The sequence below is a fragment of the Oncorhynchus nerka genome, linkage group LG14, assembly GCF_034236695.1.
Source record: "Oncorhynchus nerka isolate Pitt River linkage group LG14, Oner_Uvic_2.0, whole genome shotgun sequence".
NCBI lineage: Eukaryota > Metazoa > Chordata > Actinopteri > Salmoniformes > Salmonidae > Oncorhynchus > Oncorhynchus nerka.
In genome coordinates, this window is record NC_088409.1 from 36,678,037 (window position 1) to 36,704,092 (window position 26,056).

Genomic DNA, 26,056 nt, shown 5'->3' on the forward strand with positions numbered 1-26,056 from the left:
TATGCTGCATCTTCTTCCCGTTGGCGAAGGCAACACAAAACATCATCTCTAAAACTGCTGGGTTACGCTGTTTAGGCACATTAAATATATCCTAATCTACACAATTACATCATACAGTGTAATTCAAATCTTCTTACAGAGGTAAATTGGACACTTCAGTACTGGGATTGTTGTATAGTTATTATTCTATATCTTTTTGTGCAGAAACACGTTCTATCCTTCAGACGTCATAATGTGGTAGAATCTATTTACTGGTGTTGTTGTGGGAGGTTGAAGTCCACAACCCTTATTACCTGCAAGTAAACCAAATCCTTTGTATGTTGCACCCATGGTCCTGCATCTCCTCCACCCCGCTGAAGGCTTTTCTATAATCACCTCCTATGACATGTTGCATGCAGAAAGCACATGATGAATAGTGGTTATTTAAAGACAGCAGTTGCTGAACATTCCTCTCTGCTCTGCCTGTCCCTCTGGAGACCAATGGTGCCATTTCCTTGGTTGTTCCCATTGACTGAACATTTTTCAAATCTCTTTTTCAAGTGATCCCTGGCCAAGAAAAGCAGTAGATGGGTCATTCCATTGATTAGGTGCCTTTTGAGTAGTGTAACTTGGTGAAAATAAATAAGTAAATTCAAATGTATTTTATGTCACAAAGAGCACGTTTAACTTATTAAAAAACATGTTTTCAAGAGATTAAATAAAGAAATGACTGTAGTAAGTGCCTATTTACAGGGTTGAGGATTTATTAAATCAGACATTAAATCCCCTTGACAGGGATAATGGAAGCTTGTTGTGTGCAAGAGGGAGGGAATATTAAATGCAAGCTTCACAACAAAACATTTGTAAAACATTTCTAGTTTTGGTAACAAGGTAGATGTGTTATGCTCGATCCGCTCAGTTTTCCACCACAAAATACCAGATTTTTTTTTTTTTAAAGATAGAACCAGCTCACTTGCTTTTAGACTATGATTTGACTATTAGATGATCAATGTGTTTTTTTTAATGAATGTGAGTTCAACAGGGCTGACCTTTTTAAACATTTAAAAAAAAAATGATCACCTTAAAATGAATCACTAATCACATGAGATAAATAATAGTTTTCAGAAATGACTATCAAAGCAACAAAACTATGGCTTTACAATGATGATAACTTGGGATTAAGTGAGTTAAAATCTTCCTGGAAGTCAGAGGGACATGTCAAAATGCTAAAAGTTTTTAGTCATATAAAAAAATCTGATTTATTGAATTTCTATGTGATCTATATTAAAGGGTACTTTATTTAATATAACAGGTTTTTCAAATTCAATATTTGTCCACAATTTCTTCTTAAAATATGAAAGGATGCAAAAGGCACTCATTTCGGGGAACGACTCAGTTATTAGATTAATATTTTTTTTAAATCCCAACGAAACATGTCAAATGTATTACCTTTACCAGTTGGTAAAAAGGTTCTCTTTAGATTACTATGACATCTGCCATCTGTTAGCTGACTTACTGACAAAAGGAGAACAGCCTAACGTCATCACAGAGGCGTTAGCAGCTTTATTTTACATGGCAAGAACAAGAAGGGAGGTAAGAAACGGAGCCCATAAAACACTCACAGGGAGGTAAGAATGTCCACTTCTGAGGAGATGGGTTATGTCCCAAATGGCACCCTATTTCCTATATAGTATAGTGCACTACGTTTGGGTTACGTCCCAAATGGCACCCTATTTCCTATATAGTATAGTGCACTACGTTTGACCAGTGTCCTATGGTCAAAAGTAGTACACTACATAGGGAATAGGGTGCCATTTGGGACAAAACTTTCAGACATCCTGAGATTCCAGACAGCCTTTTTTGGTTAGCTAGCCCAGAGAGCCTTGCTCTTCCTAGCCCTGCTCTGCCTTATTTTGCTATAGGACGTTATAGGGAGTCCAATCCTGATCACAACAGTATGTGTTTAATTTTATGTGTATATTTATTTTGCACATTGTCATAAAGAAGATGACACAATTGCAGAATAGTCCCGCTTACTATTTTGGTGTGTTTCAACCATGTGGATTAGTCGCTCTGGATAAGAGCGTCTGCTAAATGACTTAAATGTAAATGTAAAATGGATACTCCCTGTATATTGTGACAAACATTTATAGTATAACTGCTCTGGAGTTAGCTTGAGTATATTTGTTGTTTCTCTTTTGTGTGAATTGGAGCATTGTGTGTGTTTTTAGGGGCTATGAGCAGTCCCAGTCCCAGGTCTAAAAGGCTAAATTGTACAGACCTAGGCCAACAGTCTTGATTAGAATTGTGTGTGTTTACTACTGTAAATGCCTGGGCCTGGTGTTGTTGTGTCTGAGCTAAGGGACCATCTATAAGGGTGTATTAATGGGTCTAAGCCCAAATTGTCTACAGAGCAGGCATTTCTATTTGTTTTTCAAGAGAAGATCATTTTAAGCTTTTTGCAAGATGAGAGAGCAGTGATGTACTGTTAGCGGTGGTATATGGCTGGAAATAACTACTCCTGTTTTACTGGCTATCGGGTTTAAAATGACCTGACTGCCTGGCACTAGTCTTTATAAATAGTTCTCTGACTGCCTGGCACTAGTCTTTATAAATAGTTCTCTGACTGCCTGGCATTAGTCTTTAACAAATAATTCTGACTGCTACCACACGCAGCAGATTAATTACTTCCATGGACTCTTCAGTGCATATGCTCTACTTGTATTGGGACCTGCCCTATCAGTTTTACTATTGTTTACGCAGTTACAACTCAAGTAAGAATAGTTTTGAAGAGAATACGTTTCAACTTATTGATAGGTTACATCATAATTATGTAGACACACATGCATACCATTTTAGGGAATCGATGGCTTTGAAATGTAATTATTGTAGTCAAGAGGGCAAAATGAACACGTTTTAAGTGTGTCATTACTCTACAGCAGTCTGTTGACTAGTTGCACTGTCCTCTCCTGCATGGTGGATATGAGGGGCTGTTTCAACACAAGTTGAGCACTAAGCTACAGGACCTATTTTGGGCCACTGTCAGACTGTGTAGTCTGAGGATTGTGTGGTAGGTGGGTTTGAGGTGAAGACTGATCAGTGTACAGTACAGTTGAGACTAGCCCCAAATATTAGGTTAGGTGTGGTAGTAATCCTGTGTTCATTAATGGCATTGTTCTTACATTGGTTGGTTTGGATGTTTGATTGTTATTTCACCTGCACCATCACACTGTGGATGGCAGACTCTGAGTAAGAGGAAGAGCAGCTGTTGATTATAATGATGCTTTAGGTTATCATACGGTGATGCTAGTACTGACACTAGTTTACATCTATTTCCCTTTTCACACCTTTCCTGCAGTAGCCTCCCCTTATTTAACAAATACCATAATCATATGTTCGTCTCATTCTGACTGGAAGTGTCTATGGTTAAAAGAGGAGTGGTATAATATGTGTTTCTCTGAGTCCTTTCCTGCAGCAGAGCTTTGTTAATTGAGGGAGTTGCTTAGGGAGTATGTAACTAATTGTTATTTCCTGCTGTTCTGTGCCCTCCCTCCCCAGTCCCCACTGCTCAGTGCTCTACTCCCTGTCCTGTGGGATATTACCCTCCACCAGGGATGGTTTCACACACACAGCAGCTGGTGTAGAGGGCCAGGTTATACAGTCCTGGTCTGCATCTCAAATCGCACACTACTCCTTATATAGCGCACTACTTTTGACCTTGGCCCATAGGGCTCTGGTACAAAAGTAGTGCACTATATACTGTAGGGATGCAGACCTGGTGTAAAGGGTTAGCTATACAGTATAGGGGTCTCTTGTTTGCACTGGCATGTGCAATCCTCGAGGATTAGGTTCTGAGAGAGACTGAATCCTGTCCAGACACACGTGGAACACGGTCTCTATTAAAGGGGACAGGTCTTCTCATGACATGGGTCATGGCTAAGTAAGAGTTGGTGTGAGACCGGGGTCTGAAGCAGTCAGTGGATCAGTGCAGAGACTTAGACTGCTTCCCAAATGGCAACCTATTTTCTAAATAGTTCCCTACTTTTGATCAAAGTCCTATGGACCCTGGTCAAAAGTAGTGCACTATATAGAAATAGGGTGCTCTTTGGGACACTGACATATCTGCAGTAATATGGGATGCTAAAAGAATTACCCTATTAACTCAGTACTACACCATCTGGCTTCATAGGCTTTGTTTGGTCCACTCAGCCATGTGTCTTATCAGTAAACAATAGTTGTATGTATTTGTTGTGTCAATAGCCTACTTCTGAAATAACTTCAGAACACTGCTCTATGGTGTTTGCTATATTTAATAGTTGCATTAAGACATTCCTGAGGTACTTTAAAGTGAGGATGCTTTGTCATTATTTGTTCACTAGGTATGCGACATGCATACACTCTTAAAGAAATGGTGCTATCTAGTACCCAAAAGTTTTTTGGGGGCTGTACCCGTAGGAGAACCCTTTGAAGAACCCTTTTTTTCCCATGTTAGAACCCTTTTGGGTTCCATGTAAAAACCCTGCCCACAGAGGGTTCTACAGTAGTGGAGAGGGTAGTAAGTTTTAAGTTCCTCGGCGTACACATCACAGACAAACTGAATTGGTCCACCCACACAGACAGCACCGTGAAGAAGGCGCAGCAGCGCCTCTTCAACCTCAGGAGGCTGAAGAAATTTGGCTTGTCACCAAAAGCACTCACAAACTTCTACAGATGCACAATCGAGAGCATCCTGTCGGGCTGTATCACCGCCTGGTACGGCAACTGCTCCGCCCACAACCGTAAGGCTCTCCAGAGGGTAGTGAGGTCTGCACAACGCATCACTGGGGGCAAACTACCTGCCCTCCAGGACACCTACACCACCCGATGTCACAGGAAGGCCATAAAGATCATCAAGGACAACAACCAACCGAGCCACTGCCTGTTCACCCCGCTATCATCCAGAAGGCGAGGTCAGTACAGGTGCATCAAAGCTGGGACCGAGAGACTGAAAAACAGCTTCTATCTCAAGGCCATCAGACTGTTAAACAGCCACCACTAACATTGAGTGGCTGCTGCCAACACACTGACTCAACTCCAGCCACTTTAATAATGGGAATTGATGGGAAATGATGTAAAATATATCACTAGCCACTTTAAACAATGCTACCTAATATAATGTTTACATACCCTACATTATTCATCTCATATGTATACGTATATACTGTACTCTATCATCTACTGCATCTTTATGTAATACATGTATCACTAGCCACTTTAACTATGCCACTTTGTTTACATACTCATCTCATATGTATATACTGTACTCGATACCATCTACTGTATCTTGCCTATGCCGCTCTGTACCATCACTCATTCATATATCATTATGTACATATTCTTTATCCCCTTACACTTGTGTCTACATGCTAACCATGTGTATGTGACAAATACAATTTGATTTGACATGGAACCCAAAGGATCCTACCTATAGGGACAGCCAAAGAACCCTCTTTTCTAAGAGTGTAGTTGAAGTGAATATGTTGACTGTTTTTTCCTGTGGCTGTAATTACTTATGCGATCTCTCACCTTCATAGACCAGGCAGCCCTGAGTCACCAACCAACCAGGAGCAGATGACCAGACCTAGGCACCTAGGTTACATGTCTCTGACTACTGTGAAGGGAAGAGGGGTGGTGTCTGGTTTGTTACAGTACGACAAGTGGTGCCTCTGCCTCTCCCTTAGGTGGATGTCAGAGAGAACGGCAGCCCAGAGATGCTCTTCTCTTTTTTATGTATCTCTCTCTCTTGCTGCTAATGAGTAATTTATTCCAGAAGGCACATTTGTTAGAGCCAAAGGAGCTGTGTTCACTTGTTCCCCCAGAGATGTGGTTATAATCAGTACAGTCCTGTTCCTCCCAGAACCAGCAGCTTTGGAACGGTCCGAGGCTAGCAGAGCTGGAGTATTCTGAGCATGGTGTGTAATGGTTCGAGGCTAGCAGAGCTGGAGTATTCTGAGCATGGTGTGTAATGGTCCGAGGCTAGCAGAGCTGGAGTATTCTGAGCATGGTGTGTAAAGGTGTGAGGCTAGCAGAGCTGGAGTATTCTGAGCATGGTGTGTAATGGTCCGAGGCTAGTAGAGCTGGAGTATTCTGAGCATGGTGTGTAATGGTCCGAGGCTAGTAGAGCTGGAGTATTCTGAGCATGGTGTGTAATGGTCCGAGGCTAGCATAGCTGGAGTATTCTGAGCATGGTGTAGCGTGTGTGGGTGGGTAATGATAGAGCATGGCATTTGGGAAGAGGCCATGGGGGGGAGGAGTGATGTTGGAGTGCTCTACTGGAACGGAATACGTCCTCTACATAGTCTACAACCGAAACATCCACATAGGACTCAATAGTGACTCACCCGCTATCATTATCTAAAAAGGGAAACATTTTAAATCTATACGCAACAAAAATAATACACCCCCAAAAACTTCGGATACACCGCGAACCATAACCTCAACATAATGAAAACAGCAAGGCAAATATATGAAAATATTCGTGGGCTTATGTTTTCATTTAAAAACCAATACAACCTTCATGATCTAGTTCTTGGTAGATTTTTTTATTATACTGATTTGACTTTAGGCTACCTGTTGCTGTTTTCCGTGTTACTGTGCTCAGAGAACTGGGTATTGTATTGTAGTAGAGCCAAATACAGTTTTAAATGGACACTTCAGAGAGCACAGGCCAGTTTGTTATCATCAGAAAGCCAATGAAGACCTTGCCATCTCAGCAATAAAACAGGGTGGGCTTTAGTCTACCCCTTCGAGTGGTTTGTCATTTGAGAGTCAGGGCATATGCTGAATTAGGAAGCTGCATGCTCTCAGCAACTGCAAACAAATGCCTCTGTGGAGCTCAAATGTCCCCTAGATGCATGTGGGTCATTCACTTTCTGCAGGATACTTCTATCAGTCATAAATACCCAGCTGCTACCAAGTAGAGAGCAAGTCTCTCTCTCTCTCCTAGTGGTGTAAATATAGGTTGCTATGAGAACACATGGCTCCCAGAGAGCATGTTGCCATTGTTGCTCTGTGGAGTGGCTGAGGGTGAGGGTATTCACTGTCTGTCCTCTGCTCAATAGGGGGGAAACTCGAGTGACAACCGACAAGAATAGCATTAGTTCTTACGTGTGGAAGGGTTAAAGAGCTTCTCAAGGTAGTGTTTCCCCTATATTATTTTAGCAGAGGTGGCTCTAAATTGTTGCAACCGCTGCAAAAAAATATATATATTTTTATACACACACACACACACACACACAGTACCAGCCAAAAGTTTGGACACACCTACTCATTCCAGGGTTTTCTTTATTTTTACTATTTTCTAGAATAACATTGTAGAATAACAGTGAATACATCAAAACTATGAAGTAACACATGGAATCATGTAGTAACCAAAAAAGTGTTAAACAAATCAAAATATTTTATATTTGAGATTCTTCAAAGCAGCCTCCCTTTGCCTTGATGAAAGCTTTGCACACTCTTGGCATTATCTCAACCAGCTTCACTTGGTTTTGGTGTATTCACTGTTATTCTACAATGTAGAAAATAGTAAAAATAAACAAAAACGTTTGAATGAGTAGGTGTGTTCAAACTTTTGACTGGTATTGTGTGTGTGTGTGTATGTATGTGTATATATTTATATACATACTACCGTTCAAAAGTAATTACTTAGAAATGTCCTTGTTTATGAAAGAAAAGCAATTTTTTTGTCCGTTTAAAATAGCATTAAAAAAAATACAAATTGTGTGAATTTTACCCCCTTTTCTCCCCAATTTTGTGGTATCCAATTGTTAGTAGTTACTATCTTGTCTCATCGCTACAACTCCCGTACGGGCTCGGGAGAGACGAAGGTCGAAAGCCATGCGTCCTCCGACCCAACCACTGCTTTAACACAGCGCGCATCCAACCTGGAAGCAAGCCGCACCAATGTGTCAGAGGAAACACCGTGCACCTGGCGACCTGGTTAGCGAGCACTGCGCCCGGCCCGCCACAGGAGTCGCGCGCGATGAGACAAGGATATCACTACCGGCCAAGCCCTCCCTAACCCGGACGACGCTTGGCCAATTGTGCGTCGCCCCATGGCCGGCTGCGACAGAGCCTGGGCGCGAACCCAGGGTCTCTCACAATTGCAGTGCCCTAGACCACTGCGCCACCCGGGAGGCAAAATAACATTGAATTGATCAGAAATACAGTGTAGACATTGTTTAATGTTGTAAATGAATATTGTAGCTGGAAACGGCTGATTTTTTAAAATGGAATATCTACATAGGCGTACAGAGGCCCATTATCAGCAACCATCAGTCCTGTGTTCCAAAGAGACATTGTGTTAGCTAATCCAAGCTTATCATTTTAAAAGGCCAATTGATCATTAGAAAACCCTTTTGCAATTATGTTAGTACAGCTGAAAACTGTTGTTCTGATTAAAGAAGCAATCAAACTGGCCTTCTTTAGTCTAGTTTAGTATCTGGAGAATCAGAAGTTGTGGGTTCGATTACAGGCTCAAAATGGCAAGAAACAAAGAACTTTCTTCTGAAACTTGTCAGTCTATTCTGGATTCTGAGAAATTAAGGCTATTCCATGCGAGAAATTGCCAAGAAACTGAAGATCTCGTACAACGCTATGTACTATTCCCTTCACAGATCAGCGCAAACTGGCCCTAACCAAAATTGAAAGAGGAGTCGGGGCCCCGGTGCACAACTGAGCAAGAGGACAAATACATTAGTGTCTAGTTTGAAAAAGAGACGCCTCACAAGTCCTCAACTGGCAGCTTCATGAAATAGTACCCGCAAAACACCAGTCTCAACGTCAACGGTGAGAGACGACTCCGGGATGCTGGTCTTCTAGGCAGAGTTCCTCTGTCCAGTGTCTGTTCTTTTGCACATCTTCATCTTTTCTTTTTATTGGACAGTCTGAGATATGGCTTTTTCTTTGCAACTCTGCCTGGAAGGCCAGCATCCCGGAGTCGCCTCTTCACTGTTGACGTTGAGACTGGTGTTTTGCGGGTACTATTTAATGAAGCTACCAGTTGAGTACCTGTGAGGCGTCTGTTCCTTAATGGACAAAAAATGAGCTTTTCTTTCAAAAACAAGGATATTTCTAAGTGACCCCAAACCTTTGAACAGTTGTGTGTATGTATATATATATATATATATATATATATATATATATATATATATTTATTTATTTGTTTATTTAATTTGTAACTTTTTACCCCTTTTTCGTGATATCCAATTGTCCCATTGCTGCAACTCCCATATGGACTCAGGAGAGGCGAAGGTCGAGAGCCATGCGTCCTCCGAAACGCGACCCTGCCAAGCCGCACTGCTTCTTGACACACTGCTCTCGTAACCCGGAAGCCAGCCACACCAATGTGTCAGAGGAATCACCGTACAACTGGGGACCGATGTCCGTGTGCATGCGCCCAGCCCTCCACAGGAGTCACCAGAGCACAATGGGACAAGGACATCCCAGCAGGCCAAACCCTTCCCTATCCCGGACGAAGCTGGGACAATTATGTGCCGCCTCATCGGTCTCCCGGTTGCATCCGGCTGCGTCATGGCATGGGATTGAACTCGGGTCTCTAGTGACTCCTCAAGCACCGCGAAGCAGTGCCTTAGACCGCTGCGGTCTAAGGCACTGCTTCGCGGTGCTTGAGGAGTCACTAGAGACCAGATATATATATATCTGCCGAGATGTGCTTTTAAATACATGTAGATAGTCGTTGGCTCAATTACTGGAAGTCTATGGGAACACTAGTAGCAATCCACAGTCTCTCATTGATGTGTGCTGACAGTCTCTCTTTCTTTCTCTCTCAGCACTTGGACACCCTCCAAATGAAGGCAGATTTTTTTTTTCTTCCTCAGTCCTTAATCAATAGCTAGTCTGTTGTGGTATTGAAAGATCCCAAATGAGATGGCCAAAGATTTCTAAAACCAGATCAAGCTGCTTTAGCAGACAATGAGAACAATGGGTGAACTATATAATTATCCAAATAAGTATTATATTTCCTGATATTTACTTGTTTATTCTCCTCTTTCTCCTTTCATATTATTAATAAAAACATTTAAATCAAATCCTCAATGTTTATATTTTGAACAGTTCCTTCATGTTATTGTATGCTAAGAAAAGCACTATAATATCAGGAAATAGAATATTAAGATTTTCCTTTACCTTACTACTATTTGTGTACTGTGTGTATGTTCCAATAGGATCCTAGTTCATATGTAGTATAGTATGGAGTTACTAATAATATGCAGGTATTTCATATGCTAATTATGGTCAGTAAAATACATGTCTGTTGGAGTGAAATGGGTCACTTTTGTTTTATTACTCCATAGTATGCCTAAATGCAGTGTCTACTTTTTAAAGGATAGTGCTCCCATTGTTTGGGTCTAATCCCATTGTGCTGCATAGAACTGGCCATGACAGGTGTCTCACCACAGTCTCTGCGTCCCAAATGGTGCACTATTCACTTTATAGTGCACTGCATTAGATTGACCAGGGCCTATAGGGCTCTGCTCAAAAGTGATGCACCATATACAGATTAGGGTGCCATTTGGGATGCACTAGTGTTTCCCCTACCTTCAACTTCTAAAATGACAGGTTGTCATTGTGTACGTCTCTCTTCATCAGGTCTAAACTGGCTCCTGCTTCTAATACACTACAGTACAAAACTCTACTAACATATTCCACTATTTTAATAAGACCCAGGGAAAGAAGGAATATTTATATTTCCAGAATTATTTTGTCAGGATAACTTAAGAACCTCATACAGTACAAGCTCTTATCAGTCTTTCCTTGCAGAGTGAGTTGTATCGCTCACTGACTCCCTGCTTCCTTTATTGTTGTCCAATACAACAGAGAGCATTATTGATATGAACTTGAGCCCTGTGGCAGAAATAGCACAGAGGGGTTAACTTATTCTAACTGGATAGTTGCCTAGAGTGGAGCAGAGTCTTATTTGGGCCTTGGAATGTGAACAGTCCCATGCACACAGAGACTAATCTCGTAATCAGTCTAACACAACACCAGGGTAACAAACTACCAGGTCAGATTATAGAAGTAGTACCTATTCACTGGTTAGCTAGATACCCTACAGCTACTGCGGTTCCTGTGCTGTGGGGCTTGTTGTGACGCTTACACACTCCCACTGGGTCTAAACAGCTAGGTTAGGTTTATAGCAGTAGTAGGCCACTCCTCTCAACACCTAGCTGGTTGGTTAGTCACTGGATACTCCCCACTGCAGTGCCCTGTGCTGTACTGTGGGGTGGTGTTGTTGACCATATCATACTGTAACTATCTATGACAATCCCTAATGCAATATAATCCTGCAATGATTACAGCTGAGAGTCTTTGGGGGTAAGTCTCTAAGAGCTTTGCCCACCTGGACTGGACAATATTTGCCCATTATTCTTTAAAACATTATTGAAATTGATTGTTGATGATTGCTAGACAGTCATTTTCAAGTCTTGCTATAGATTTCCAAGCTGATTTAAGCCAAAACTGTAACCCGGGTCACTCAGGAACATATAATGTCGTGGTGGTATGCAACTCGTGTAGATTTAGGCTAACCCTTGCTGTTGACAAGCATACCCATAACATGATGCAGCCACCACCATGCTTGAAAATATGAAGAGTGATACTCAGTGATGTGTTGTATTGGATTTGCTCCAAACATTATACTTTGTATTCAGGACAAAATGTTAATTTCTTTGCCACACTTTGTGTGTTCTTTGTGGTTGAGTCTGTGCTTGAAATTCACTACTCGATTGAGGGACCTTACAATTATCTGTATGTGTGGGGTACAGAGATTGGGTAGTCATTAAAAAATCATCTTAACCACCATATTGAATATGGATTGAGTCCATGCAACATTTATTATGTGACTTGTTAAGCACATTTTTACTCCTGAACTTATTTAGGCTTGACATAACAAAGGGGTTGAATACTTATTGACTTAAGACATTTCAGCTTTAACATTTTTTAATGAATTGTTCTACAATCAACATTGCACTTTGACTTCATGGGGTATTGTGTGTAGACACAAGATCTCAATTGAATCCATTTTAAATTTGGGCTATAACACCAAAATTGTGGAAAAGTAAAGGGGTGTGAATACTTTCTGAAGGCACTGGATTTACTAAATCATTGCCACTACTTCAAAAAACATTTTTAACCTTTTATTTAATTATTAGTAGTATTTGTTTTATTTTGCCGAGGCGCGCTTTGGGCACACTGGTTGAATCAACGTTGTTTCCACGTAATTTAAATGAAATGACGTTGAACCAATGTGGAATAGACACTGAATTGACATCTGTACCCAGTTCGGGTTAATATAGAATTGTCTGGTGATAAAATGAAACTGTCCTTGATTTACAGATTCGTTTCAAAGGAAGAGAACATCATTTAATGTTCATGTATTTTGGAGTACAATGTCCTTTAAAAGAAAGTCACCAGAAGTGACCTTCTCACAGTCGTTCAACAAAATCTTGTATGTGTTTCCATTGGATTGTGTGTTCAATTAAAACATATCTCGGGTTGATTCCTTTCACAACTGGCCAATGAAGTGGAGAGAGTGGACTGAATGGTTCTGTGAAAGGTCCATTTGTAACCCAGTCACTCAGGAAACTGCACTTACTGCCCAGCTCAGGAACTGAGTTTTCTTCTCTCTTTAGGAGATTCTCTCATCGCCCAAAAGCGTGTGTGTGTGTGCGCGCGTGTGTGTGCGTTGGCTGACTCTGGAGACAAGGGCATGCTAAGATCTCAGTCTCGAGCGGAGGTGTACGAGTTGTTGTCCCAATATCAAACACACAGGTGCATTCTCCCTGACCCATTCATAGTGGTATACTGCAGTACACTGGTTTTGATCATGAAGTTCTTTTCATTTCATCGCCCTCTCTCTGGTGTTTTGTTTTGAACAATTGTGGTTCAATGGTTCAATTACTCTGGGGCTGTGGATGGATGCCGGACTTAGTTATTAATAATTAACTTAGGTGAGGTTAGAGTCTAAGCACGGTAGTTTGTTGAATGTTCACATGCACGCCTACTCTCCACCTTCATAGAACAAGTTGTCTTCGAGGCTCCTAGAAGAGCACTTTTCCCTGTAGCCCCAGTCCTTGGGAAGGATTTATAAACATGGACTGATATATAGAACGCTTAATCTAAAGCCCAAGGACTGACTTGACGTGAGTGGTGCAGATTTATCTCATACTGTTGTTTGCTCAGTAGGGAGAAAGTGTGTAGCTATTAAACATACCTAGAAGGGAAAGGCATGAATCATTGTAAACTGTATATTATAGTCGAGATAATGGTGTGTGCTGAGACAAGGCTACAATTTGTTCCTGACACGTGTCAAATACATACAGAGTCAGGTGTAGTGAAAGTTAGGACCACTAATGATTTACATAATCTTCTTTCAAAGTCCTGCCATCAGTGCAGTTAGTGCCATGTATTTTGGTGCAGTGTAGAGCTGCCGCCTAATGTCTATTTATTCATTTATATATTGAAGCATTATACAGTATAATGACAGACATGAGTTTGGATGAATTGCAATGCATGCTGGTTTATCTTTATCCTTGTGTGTTTAGATGGTTACATTATCTCTATGCTGTATAAAATAATTGTTTTATTTATTTGCACACAAGAAACTACAAAACAATATGATAAAGGTTTAAAAGGCAATGGAAAAGAGCTTGTGCAGGAGGGGTTAAAAACCCGGAGAGGCTTGTAGAGCACCTCCCCTTTTTTATATTTATAAAATAAGATCATCGCATCAAGTTTTTATAATAATGAACCAATCATGATACGGAAAGTCCTTGGTGTCAGATTTGAATGGTAATATCACAACACGGACCACTGTGACCCTGCCAACCAATAAACAACCGTTGCATATCTGGAGACAGACTGGCTTATGTCATCTCACTGAAAGACAGAAAGTCATTGCCATTCAAGTTGCCTTTGTTATGTTCGTTGTCACCTATCCCAGTGCAAAACAGCAATGTTGTTCAAAGTCTTGTCTATTCTATTTCCCTTTGAATCACCATGATGACCGGACTGCCTTTTCTGGGAGAAAACAAAACAACATAGAGAAATTAATTAATTTGCCACAATCCGGCCAATCTGCAAATGACAATTTCGCTCTAAAATATCTGATTATAAAACTAAACTTAGCCGTATGCCTATCCCTAACCTTATGCCTAACCTCTGTCCATCCCTCAGGAAGAGGATGAAGTCCCGAGCCCCCCTCCGCCCCTGGCCCCCGAGCCCGCCCCGAGGAGAATATTCCGTAACGCAGTGCCTGACGGGGGAGGCTCAGCGCAGGGCAGTATGGGCAGCATGGTGATGGACACCAAGGAGAACATGATGAGGACCAGCGTAGACCTCCACATCACTCTGCCTCGAGGCTACCAGACCAGCAGCACAGTGGACGGCAGGTGACAGGCAACACCACACACTCGTCACATATGCATATGCACACGTACACATTAACCCTGCGACCCTCAATTCACAGACTCTTATGCATGTGGCCTTTGGTATCTGATCGGAGAGGCCTTTTCAAGGTTCCCTCAGTTTCCCAGAATCTCTCTCTCTCTCTCTCTGTGTGTGTGTGTGTGTGTGTGTGTGTGTGTGTGTTGAGAAGCTGACCTGCCAGAGCCTCTCTGGCCTTAATGAGGGTCTCTCTCTTTTTCTGCTGGAGCAGTGAGTGAATCAGACTAGTCCATCCAGGACTCCAGCCCTCATGCAGAAAACAAGACCAGGGCTTCTGTTAATGAGTGTGTAATTGGCATACTGACTGCAGGAATGTCCATTAGAGCTGTTGCCAAGGGAATTGAATGTTAATTTCTCTAACATAAGGCACCTCCAATGTCGTTTTAGAGAATTTGACAGTTCAACCAACCAGCCTCAAAACCGCAGACCACATGTAACCACGCCAGTCCATGACCTCCACATCCGGCTTCTTTGGGATGGTCTTGAGATCACCGGCGGGATTGTCTTGATCTTGAGGCCCATTGTCATGCCATTCATCCGCTGCCATCACCTCATGTTTCAGCATGATAAAGCACCGTCCCATATCGCAAGGATCTGTACATAATTCCTGGAAGCTGAAAATGTCCCAGTTCTTCCATGGCCTGTATACTCACCAGATATGTCACCCATTGTTTGGGATGCTCTGGATCGACTAGAAGGACAGCGTTCCCGCCAATATCCAGCAACTTCGCACAGCCGTTGAAGAGGAGTGGGACAACATTCCACAGGTCACAATCAACAGCCTGATCAACTCTTTGCGAAGGAAATGTGTCGCGTTGCATGAGGCAAATGGTGGTCATACCAGATCCTGACTGGTTTTCTGATCCACATCCATTTCCTTATATGAACTGTAACTCAGTCAAATCTTTTAAATTGTTGCATTTATATTTTTGTTCAATATAGATTCACACATTACTGAGCAGAAATCACATCTCACATCTCTAGCCCTAACCTTAAACTCTACCCTTATTCTAACCCTAACCCTAACCGTAACCTTAGCATACAGTTGCTTATCAACAGATAGTTTGTTGATAGTACGACCATCTGTAGAGCCTTTACAGATGTGAAATCTGGACAATCCAAATGAAGTGTGTCTGACTGTCATTTGATTTATGGGAAATCAGTTTGGCTGTCTCAGTGCATGATAAAACCCAAGGGGAGTTTCATCCAGGTGTCATACATGTCTTGTAGTCACCTGGTTCATGTGTGCAGGAAGCAGTCAGACAACACCCTCTCCATTATGGTGTGTAAAGGGTTTTGTCACACTGTTTTCATTATGATAGGGAATACAGCTCAATGTGTTGTGTTTCCAGTGTCTTGTCAAAGCCTCATTTGCTAGCTAGATACGTTATTCTAAGAAGAAAGTTGTAGTATAAATTAATACATTGTTATTTTCGAACGACCCATAACTCTCCATCCTACAGCTAATGTGTAATGCATTATGATGCAGTTGTAAGACTTGTGATGAGCAAACTTTGCCCTGGTATTTGTGTTGGTTGTTCAGAGCAGCCCGTTAGCAGTTTGGTCATATGAGCTGTCTTCTCCCAGCAGACAATAGAAAGCATCCTTGAGTTTCTCTCTGTCCTGGGTTGACAGTTACCCTTTTCACACCTCGTCAGTTGACGTTCTGCATTCCATGACATGGGACTTCATATGACGCTCAAAAACTGAACATTGTATCAGGATTGATTAAGATATTCTACATTCTCAAGTGAAGGATTTAGGACACTGGCCAGTCAGGCTAGTAGACTACAATTTTTACTAGCCCAGGTTACATTATTCTAGCCAAATCTGTGCCATTTGATATTTGAAATACAAAATGCCACTCGCCTGACGGGCTAGTTTGGCACATTTTCTACTAGCCCTATTTGCAAAGTACTACCTCAGGCTAGCTTAATTTCCTTCCCTGCATACATATATTATAAGTAGACCAGATGCATATTTTATTGGCAATTGACTAAGGCTAGATTTCCTATCTGTAATTCATTTAACTTTCTAATTCATTTAACAGGTCACTGAGTTCAGATCATTAAATCAGCCTTTTATGTACCAATTTGCAGGCTTATCTAATGCTGTAAGCCGAGCGGCATGAGTGTAATTACAGGTATTCCTATTGGAGGTAACCCTATCTGTCAGTCAGATCACATCCCAAACGACACCCTATTCCCTATATAGTGCACTACTTTTGACCAGAGCCCATAGCGGTCTTGTCAAAAGTAGTGGTCCTTGGTCAAAGAAGTGCGCTAACTAGAGAATAGGGACTTACCTTGGTCTATTCTGTCCCGCTACGCTCTACTCTACTCTGACGAGCCTGTGACTCTACTTCTACCTGGCTTCCTGTCTGTGACTCAGCCTGGCTTCCTGTGCTGCTTTCACCTCTCTGTGCAGCAAGGCGCTCATGGACCTGTTGGTGGATCTGTGCAGCCGGTACCACCTGAACCCAGCTTATCACACCCTGGAGCTGCTGTCCAGCGAGGGCCTATCCCTAGCCTTCAAGCCCAACAGCCTGCTGGGGTCCCTGGACGTTGTTGCCATAAGCATCAGGGAGAAAGTGTTGCAGGACAAAGTGGTGCGGAAACCTCTGCCTAAAGTGCCAGAGGTGAGTACCTACTGATCCTGACCCTGATATAGAGAGATCTGTGTGTGTTTGTTTGATACTGTTCTACTGATTGAGGATATGTAGGTGCAATGTGACTGTTAATAAGAAATGAGCTGTGTTTATTGTAACTTGAGGATTCATAGTTATCCTCTGTTTAGCCTTCCATGAATGCACATGTATGTTGCACTTCATGAAGTTATTGGAAATGAGTTTGTTCTGGTCCGGGCCTTTTGCTGTTGTAGTGCACGGGTGGCTATCGTTGACTGTTTTTAGGATACAATGAATAAGATGTTTTCAGCATTCATTGAACCTAACCTTTGTCACCTGGGAAAGGTGATGTATGAATCTCTATGTAACCATTGCGATCGCCCTTCTTTACCTTTTGACACTAAATCGTTGCAGCAGGAAAGACCACAAAAACCAAAAAGGGCTCATGCTAAGGTAGGCAGCAGGTGTTGTAGAGCCAGTCTCTAAACCAGTGGGATTATTACCGGCTCTCGGTGGCTGATTGAGTGTCTTCTCTCTCTGTCTCCAGTGTCTCCTAGTCTCCTCCTACTTACCTAGCATGTGAATTTTTCATGAGTGCCTTACCTTTAGTTACCATGCATTATTCCTACTCTACTCTCAGGCCTCACTGGCCCTGCTCCCCCTATCTCCCTTTGACCTCCCTTTGGCTGATGGCCATAGTCTGGCACTATTTCACTCTGAGTCATTGACATTGTGGGTAACATTTTACTTAAATGCATTATGATGTGGTTGTAGTGGATTTTATGATTTGTAATAAGCATGTACAGTATAAACCCCTTTTTTAAATAATTAGCTTCAGTAAATATTAGCAAAGAGCCACACACAAAAACAGTTGTGCTTGTGATTGTTACACACCCTTGACTGGTAAGTGTTTGACATGATGTTTTCAGAAGGAGAGTCTTGAAGTCTGTACATTGTGTACTGGTGTGTGACCGTCATGGCCTCCATGATAACAGTATCTTTTGTTGTTTGTCCCAAATGGCACCCTACTTTTTATATAGTGCACTACTTTTGACCAGATCCCTATGGGACCTTGTTCAAAATAATGCACTATATAGCGTGCCATTTGGGATGCATCCTGTGTTCTTCATAACAACCACCTCAACCCTCTTAGTGCTGCTGGTTCTGTTGTTGTGATCCCTCTCTATAGGTACACCAAACACCCTGGGATTGACCAGGCAGTGGCTGCCCACACACAGGCCCTCTCTGTCAGGCCTCGACTTGGCTCCGAGCCTCATTTACCTTAGAGTGCTAGTCTCGAATGACCCCCAGTCTCACCCCCCCCCCCCTCCTCCCCTAGGCCTGTCAACAAATGTCTATGTTCTAAGGGAAAAGCTGAAAGTAAAGCATAACCTCTTTTTAAGTGAGGTGGAGTGAAGTTTTTAGTTAATCATGGTTTATCCTATGATTCTGACACAAACTTTTTTTTGTCTCTCAATATTTTCCACCCTAGTTTTTCCCATTGAATGTGTATTGCTGAGATCTTTACTATCAAGTCCCATTTAATTACTGAACTTAGACATGGGTTCAAATTGAACGTTTTATTTCAAATACTTTGAGCATTTGATTGAGCCTGCCTGAAGTGCCAGGTCGGCATGATTGCAGACAAGCTCAAGGCCAAACAAACACTATTTGAACATAGGACGTTCTCTAATTCTCTTTAATACTGTATCCATCCATTGGCACTAAAGTCACTCTGTCTTCCCTGTAAAGAAAACGGTGCGTCTGGTGGTGAACTACCACAGGAGCCAGAAGGCGGTGGTGAGGGTGAGTCCCCTGGTGCCCCTGGGGAGCTTGGTCCCAGCCATCTGTGAGAAGTGTGACTTTGACCCGGCCCATGTCCTGCTGCTGAAGGACAATGTCAGCAACCATGAGCTGGAGCTAGACAAGTGTCTGAGCGAGCTAGGAATCAGAGAGCTGTACGTACAGGACCAGACTCTTGGTAAATAAACCACCTTATACCCCCATCTCCCTCTCTTCCTATAGAATGGTGGCATATTTCTTGCCAATTCCTATGGTCATCCTACAGTACGACAATGATTATAGGAGTTGACAAGACGGCACAAACAGATCTGGGACCAGGCTATTCCATGTTCTCACATGATATCTGCAGTGTTAACCTGGTCCCAGATCAAATCAAGTTTGAGATGTTAAGGAGTTGACATTGTAGCAGAAACAGATCTGAGATCAGGCGAACTGTACCAACCTATCTCTGTTAACAAACTATTACTGTTCCTCTTATTCTTCTCAACCTGTTTAATCGTATATTTAATTTGAGCTCTCTCCGTTTTCTGTCACGCTTTTACACCCTGACTGCATCTATAATCAGCACTTACACGTGAGATTGTTTTGAATCAAAGTACCATGCATTACTTTCTTACTGCAGCTAGCTACATCTGCGCCTGTAATGTTTACATGGGGTGTAATTCAGTCTGGGCTAGTTCATCTTATCAGGGTGGCTCTGCAGAATAAATAAGTGAGCTTGTGTTTACATATTTGGTTAAATGAGCTTCGATAAGCACTTGCCCTCCAGTATGTGTACTCTGCCCCCTATGACTCTGCCCTTAGAGAGGCAATATAGACGGTTAGTCATGAGAACACTACCTACAAAGCCTAGTGAGATGTACTGATGCTTGAGTTAAACTAGAGGCACTTGTCAAATACCATAGTCAGTGTTGTTGGTAGTTTCACTGTTTCCCCCTTTTCTGTAGGCAGGGGTGGGAGGGGTGGGGGATTGCATAGCCAATGACATAGGAAATGATGTATAGTTTTGCTAAAGAGAGAATCTTGTGTAGTTAAGGATAGTCTGCATTGCAACAAGGACCCTTAATGTTGTTGAAATCCTGTGATTGTTTCCAGTTCGTCAACCTAAAATGTCTTCTGCACCTGCTCTAAATTACTCAGGTATTACTGTCTGAATGCTGCTTATTGTTCCCATCCACAATGCTGTACTGACATTACCTGTAGCTTAACAGTCACTTGTACAGTCACATTAACCCCACTTTGCCGTTCCTTTTCTCCTCATGGGACAATCTTGCGTGTTTCGTTTGCTTGTTTTACATATCTTAGATCCAATATAAGATACAGTCAAAATTATTTCCCTTTCCTTCTGGCTTACAGTGTGTTATGACTGTTTGAGGTTGAAGAATAGATGCACTGTCATATTGGAAAAGTAGAGTTGTAGTGCCATCTACTGTTGAAACTGCCTGATTGTAGATAGAGGCTTGAGGGTGTGTGGTTATGGGGAATATTTTTTTGTTGTATGCTTGAGTTAAACTTTTAACAACTGCCATGACTTGCATAATGTAGTATAGTTCTAGCTGTGGTTTATTTCTTCCCATTGGTTAATGAATGAACTGCATGAATGAAAACCTTTTATTTTTAGCTCAGTGAGCCAACCCTTTCATTTCGGAGTGAACTGAAACCTAGTGTCTGTCCATTCATTGTTAGAATACTTCCGTTCCAACACCTCAAGTGTCAGTGGGGCCGAGAACAAAGGCCTGCTCGGATTCTTAAAGTTCAACAGAAGGAAATCAAAGGTAAGGCGGCACAGTTCACTTGTGTTCCAACAGAGTGACATGTATCCCATTGGCTTGGCTAACTTAACACCATAATGCCATCTAGAACATAGAGTGTGTGTCTGTAGCTGACTTCAAACTGTTGACTTACTACTAATGTATGTTCAAATGCAGGAAAAATAATAATATTTTTTTTCTGTCTTAAATCTTCTACTTAAATAGCTACTGTTATTCTTGAGCTCAACATATATATGATGGCTTTCCATAAAAAGACTGAGTCTTGTAGATTTTGCTGTCCCCGCGGAAAGTTGTTTTTAACCCTAGCGCTGTAGGAGTACTGCTATCATTTGTCAAATAACTGAAATAACTGCATGTCATGTTTCTATTGTAGTTGCATTCTGATGTATTGCACGTTAGATGTACATTCCATTTCAGACTGAAGAACAGTCGCCTACTATGGACATGGATGGTCTTGATAATAATATTACTCAAAGTACTGAAAAACACTACAATGTAAGTACTACTAACCCCATTGAAATGTCTGGGTGTGTTACTTGATGTCTTGCATTATATTTTCTTTCAAATCTCAAATCTCATTCAATAAGTGCAATCTCATTAATTTAGCAGAAAATAAATAATGCTCTTGAGTACTATTCTATTGTAGATTTTCCAAAACCCACCACCTTGTAACAGATAGCGTTTTATGCCCCCCAAAAATTAGAGCACATGAGCTCAACTTTGGTTTTCTTTTCACTAGCGTTGCAAAATTCCCATAACTATCCCAAAATTCCAAGTTTTTCCAGAAATCTTGGTTGTACAATTCAAAGAATCAGGAGGGAATAAGCAGGAAATCCAGAACTCTCCAACAAGGATTTATGGAAAACCTAGGAATTTTGGGAAAGATACCATTATTTTGCAACCCTACTTTTCAGCCTGTGCCTCCTCTCGATACAGCTGATTGTCTGTTGTTCTGCTCATGTACCACTAGAGGGCAGACTTGACAAGCTGATCCCACATCTTCTGATTCCCCTCAGTCAATTACAGTACCTTGACGGATTTAAAGTTTCTGTAGCAAGTCAACCTGAAGTAAATGAAAGCCTTGAATGATTTCTTATTATTTGATCAGCTTTACTCAGTGACATATATAATGTATTTAATAGTAAGTTTGTAAAACCATAGTAGTTACAGCAGTAGGGCCGGTTTCCTGGAAATATGTTCTACTCCATCGTAGAGTTCTTTGAATGGGGTTATGCATGTGTGCTAAAACATTATTATATTAGAGCAAACATTGAACAGGCTACCTGTTTTGAAGGTAATTTAATCCGTTTTATACAATTATAGTGGAATCTATTACCGGCATCCATCTGGGATACACCTCAAATCAATATGGGTATTTTATTGGATTTCCCATAAGAACTTGGTGGATCTCTCTTGCTCATTTGAGTCAAGCCCCAGGGGGCGCGCGCGCACACACACACACACGCACACCCTGTAATCTTAGCGATTATGTTACATCATCATACTATACCTGGCAACATTTACTTTATCTGGATACCACTAATGGCCAAACAAATGGGAAGATATGTTGAGGACTGTTCATAACACAGACTGGAATAGAACAGGACATTAGACAAACTGATGGGAAGATATGTTGAGGACTGTTCATAACAGACTGGAATAGAACAGGACATTAGACAAACTGATGGGAAGATATGTTGAGGACTGTTCATAACAGACTGGAATAGAACAGGACATTGGACAAACTGATGGGAAGATATGTTGAGGACTGTTCATAACAGACTGGAATAGAACAGGACATTAGACAAACTGATGGGAAGATATGTTGAGGACTGTTCATAACAGACTGGAATAGAACAGGACATTAGACAAACTGATGGGAAGATATGTTGAGGACTGTTCATAACAGACTGGAATAGAACAGGACATTAGACAAACTGATGGGAAGATATGTTGAGGACTGTTCATAACAGACTGGAATAGAACAGGACATTGGACAAACTGATGGGAAGATATGTTGAGGACTATTCATAACAGACTGGAATAGAACAGGACATTGGACAAACTGATGGGAAGATATGTTGAGGACTGTTCATAACAGACTGGAATAGAACAGGACATTAGACAAACTGATGGGAAGATATGTTGAGGACTGTTCATAACAGACTGGAATAGAACAGGACATTAGACAAACTGATGGGAAGATATGTTGAGGACTATTCATAACAGACTGGAATAGAACAGGACATTGGACAAACTGATGGGAAGATATGTTGAGGACTGTTCATAACAGACTGGAATAGAACAGGACATTGGACAAACTGATGGGAAGATATGTTGAGGACTGTTCATAACAGACTGGAATAGAACAGGACATTAGACAAACTGATGGGAAGATATGTTGAGGACTGTTCATAACACAGACTGGAATAGAACAGGACATTGGACAAACTGATGGGAAGATATGTTGAGGACTGTTCATAACACAGACTGGAATAGAACAGGACATTGGACAAACTGATGGGAAGATATGTTGAGGACTGTTCATAACACAGACTGGAATAGAACAGGACATTGGACAAACTGATGGGAAGATATGTTGAGGACTGTTCATAACACAGACTGGAATAGAACAGGACATTGGACAAACTGATGGGAAGATATGTTGAGGACTGTTCATAACAGACTGGAATAGAACAGGACATTAGACAAACTGATGGGAAGATATGTTGAGGACTGTTCATAACACAGACTGGAATAGAACAGGACATTAGACAAACTGATGGGAAGATATGTTGAGGACTGTTCATAACAGACTGGAATAGAACAGGACATTAGACAAACTGATGGGAAGATATGTTGAGGACTGTTCATAACACAGACTGGAATAGAACAGGACATTGGACAAACTGATGGGAAGATATGTTGAGGACTGTTCATAACAGACTGGAATAGAACAGGACATTGGACAAACTGATGGGAAGATATGTTGAGGACTGTTCATAACAGACTGGAATAGAACAGGACATTAGACAAACTGATGGGAAGATATGTTGAGGACTGTTCATAACAGACTGGAATAGAACATTTTTTTTTTGTTGTACAGAATGATGCTATTTCAGATCACATTTAGTCTTTGGAGAGGACAATAAGGGCGTGTTGTTGCCTCTAAATCATCATAGATGGCCATGTTCGGTTCTATCTGTCTCTAGTCTTGGCAGTGAGCACTCCACTTAAAATGCATTTCCACCTTGGATATGCATGAGTGATAGGCATTGTGGTTAGCTCTCAGATTTCCTCCAGCATGTAATTACAGATGTTCAGGTGAACTTTTCCCAAACTTTAATAACAAAGAAAGACCCAATAGCTTTTTTGGCTCTGGTCTGTAACTGATTTAAGATTACATAACGTATGCTACGAATTCATGGCAATTCCCTGCATGGAACATTCCGTTCCAACAGCTGAGTACAACAACAGCACGGATCCCAATTGAAAGTTACCAGTCTCTCCCTAAATTTGGAATGTGTGTTTGTGTTGGTCATAATTGAACATGCAGTTGATGTACTGAGGGATTATCAGAGAGCTGGGATATTAACAATTTAGCCTCACTCCTCCCTCAAATACACAGGTATTGAGCATGTTGCTCTACCAAGGAGAGGAGTTAACATGGAGATCCTACTACTACAAAGGGAGGCTTACTGGATATCTAAAAACATTGATCCCTAGTGGCCTGAATATTGACTTTTTTATTGACTCTTATGAAAATTCTTATAAATTGATATATTCTTTCTACAGCTTATCAGCGTACACCTAATATGTTCTCCCTGTTGACGATGCATATTATGCATTAAGGTTGAACCCAAAAAGTACATGTAACAAATACAAATGAAATAGGAAACAATTAAATATGCGAAATTGAATTAAACAATAATGTAGGTTGATGCTAACATTATGTGCAATATTCAATTATGTTGGCATATGATAACAATAGCCAAATATATTTAATATGCCATAAACTATTGTTTTTTTTAACAGTTTCACTCAATTCATTCTAATTAACTTATTCATTATGACACACCTCTCACTATTGTCATTGGTTGCACTACTTGCACTGTTTGTCAACATAACCGGGTTCAAGTATTTACCCTGAAGAAGGCACAGTGATGCTGAAACGTTGGTGAATTACTGGGAGTTTATATATGGAGTGTGCGACTCTTTATTTTTATAGTTTATTTGCCGTTAATCAGCACCTCCACACAAAACATTTTTTCTGGGTGTGCGCCAGCTCATATTTTTTATTGGTCTTTCATAATTGAACATGCAGTAGATGTACTGAGGGAATCTGTGAGCTGGAATATTAACAATTTAGCCACTCACTTTCATTTGAGAAGGTCACTATGAACACATTAGCGCAGTGTGAAAAGTTCATCCGGGGAGGAGAGGGTTGGCCGCTGGCCAGGAATCACTCCCCAGTCCCTGCTGAAGGCTGTCTGATTTCTAAAAATGCATTTCAGGTTTCAGGCCCTTTCGCTCTTGTGGCCTGGGATCAATCGGCAGAAGATTGAGGCTTTGGATTTACTGTAATATTTGCATATACGTACTGTACATGTAAAAAAGAAACGTCCTTTGAACTTGTTATCAGTATTAAAGACACCTGTCCACAACCTCAAACAGTCACACTCCAAACTCCACTATGGCCAAGACCAAAGAGCTATCAAAGGACACCAGAAACAAAATTGTAGACCTGCACCAGGCTGGGTTGACTGAATCTGCAATAGGTAAGCAGCTTGGTTTGAAAAAATCAACTGTGGGAGCAATTATTAGGAAATGGAAGACATACAAGACCACTGATAATCTCCCTCGATCTGGGGCTCCACGCAAGATCTCACCCCGTGGGGTCAAAATGATCACAAGAACGGTGAGCAAAAATCCCAGAACCACACGGGGGGACCTAGTGAATGATCTGCAGAGAGCTGGGACCAAAGTAACAAAGCCTACCATCAGTAACACACTCCGCCGCCAGGGCCTCAAATCCTGCAGTGCCGGACGTGTCCCCCTGAATAAGCCAGTACATGTCCAGGCCCGTCTGAAGTTTGCTAGAGAGCATTTGGATGATCCAGAAGAAGATTGGGAGAATGTCATATGGTCAGATGAAACCAAAATATAACTTTTTGGTAAAAACTCAACTCGTCGTGTTTGGAGGACAAAGAAGGCTGAGTTGCATCCAAAGAACACCATACCTACTGTGAAGCATGGGGGTGGAAACATCATGCTTTGGGGCTGTTTTTCTGCAAAGGGACCAGGACAACTGATCCGTGTAAAGGAAAGAATGAATGGGGCCATGTATGGTGAGATTTTGAGTGAAAACCTC

The 26,056-nt window shown here is 41.5% G+C and overlaps 1 protein-coding gene across 1 annotated transcript in view; it reads left to right on the top strand.

The window, feature by feature from the left end:
• The window catches only part of LOC115140954 (protein cordon-bleu-like), a 66,071-nt gene that overhangs the window by 3,266 nt on the left and 36,749 nt on the right, over nucleotides 1–26,056 (top strand). Inside the window, exons 3-8 of the mRNA XM_065027193.1 lie at nucleotides 14,215–14,429; nucleotides 16,912–17,122; nucleotides 18,863–19,091; nucleotides 20,009–20,053; nucleotides 20,600–20,688; nucleotides 21,103–21,180. Of these exons, the coding sequence (XP_064883265.1) occupies nucleotides 14,215–14,429; nucleotides 16,912–17,122; nucleotides 18,863–19,091; nucleotides 20,009–20,053; nucleotides 20,600–20,688; nucleotides 21,103–21,180 (867 nt within the window). The remainder of the gene's footprint in view (nucleotides 1–14,214; nucleotides 14,430–16,911; nucleotides 17,123–18,862; nucleotides 19,092–20,008; nucleotides 20,054–20,599; nucleotides 20,689–21,102; nucleotides 21,181–26,056) is intronic.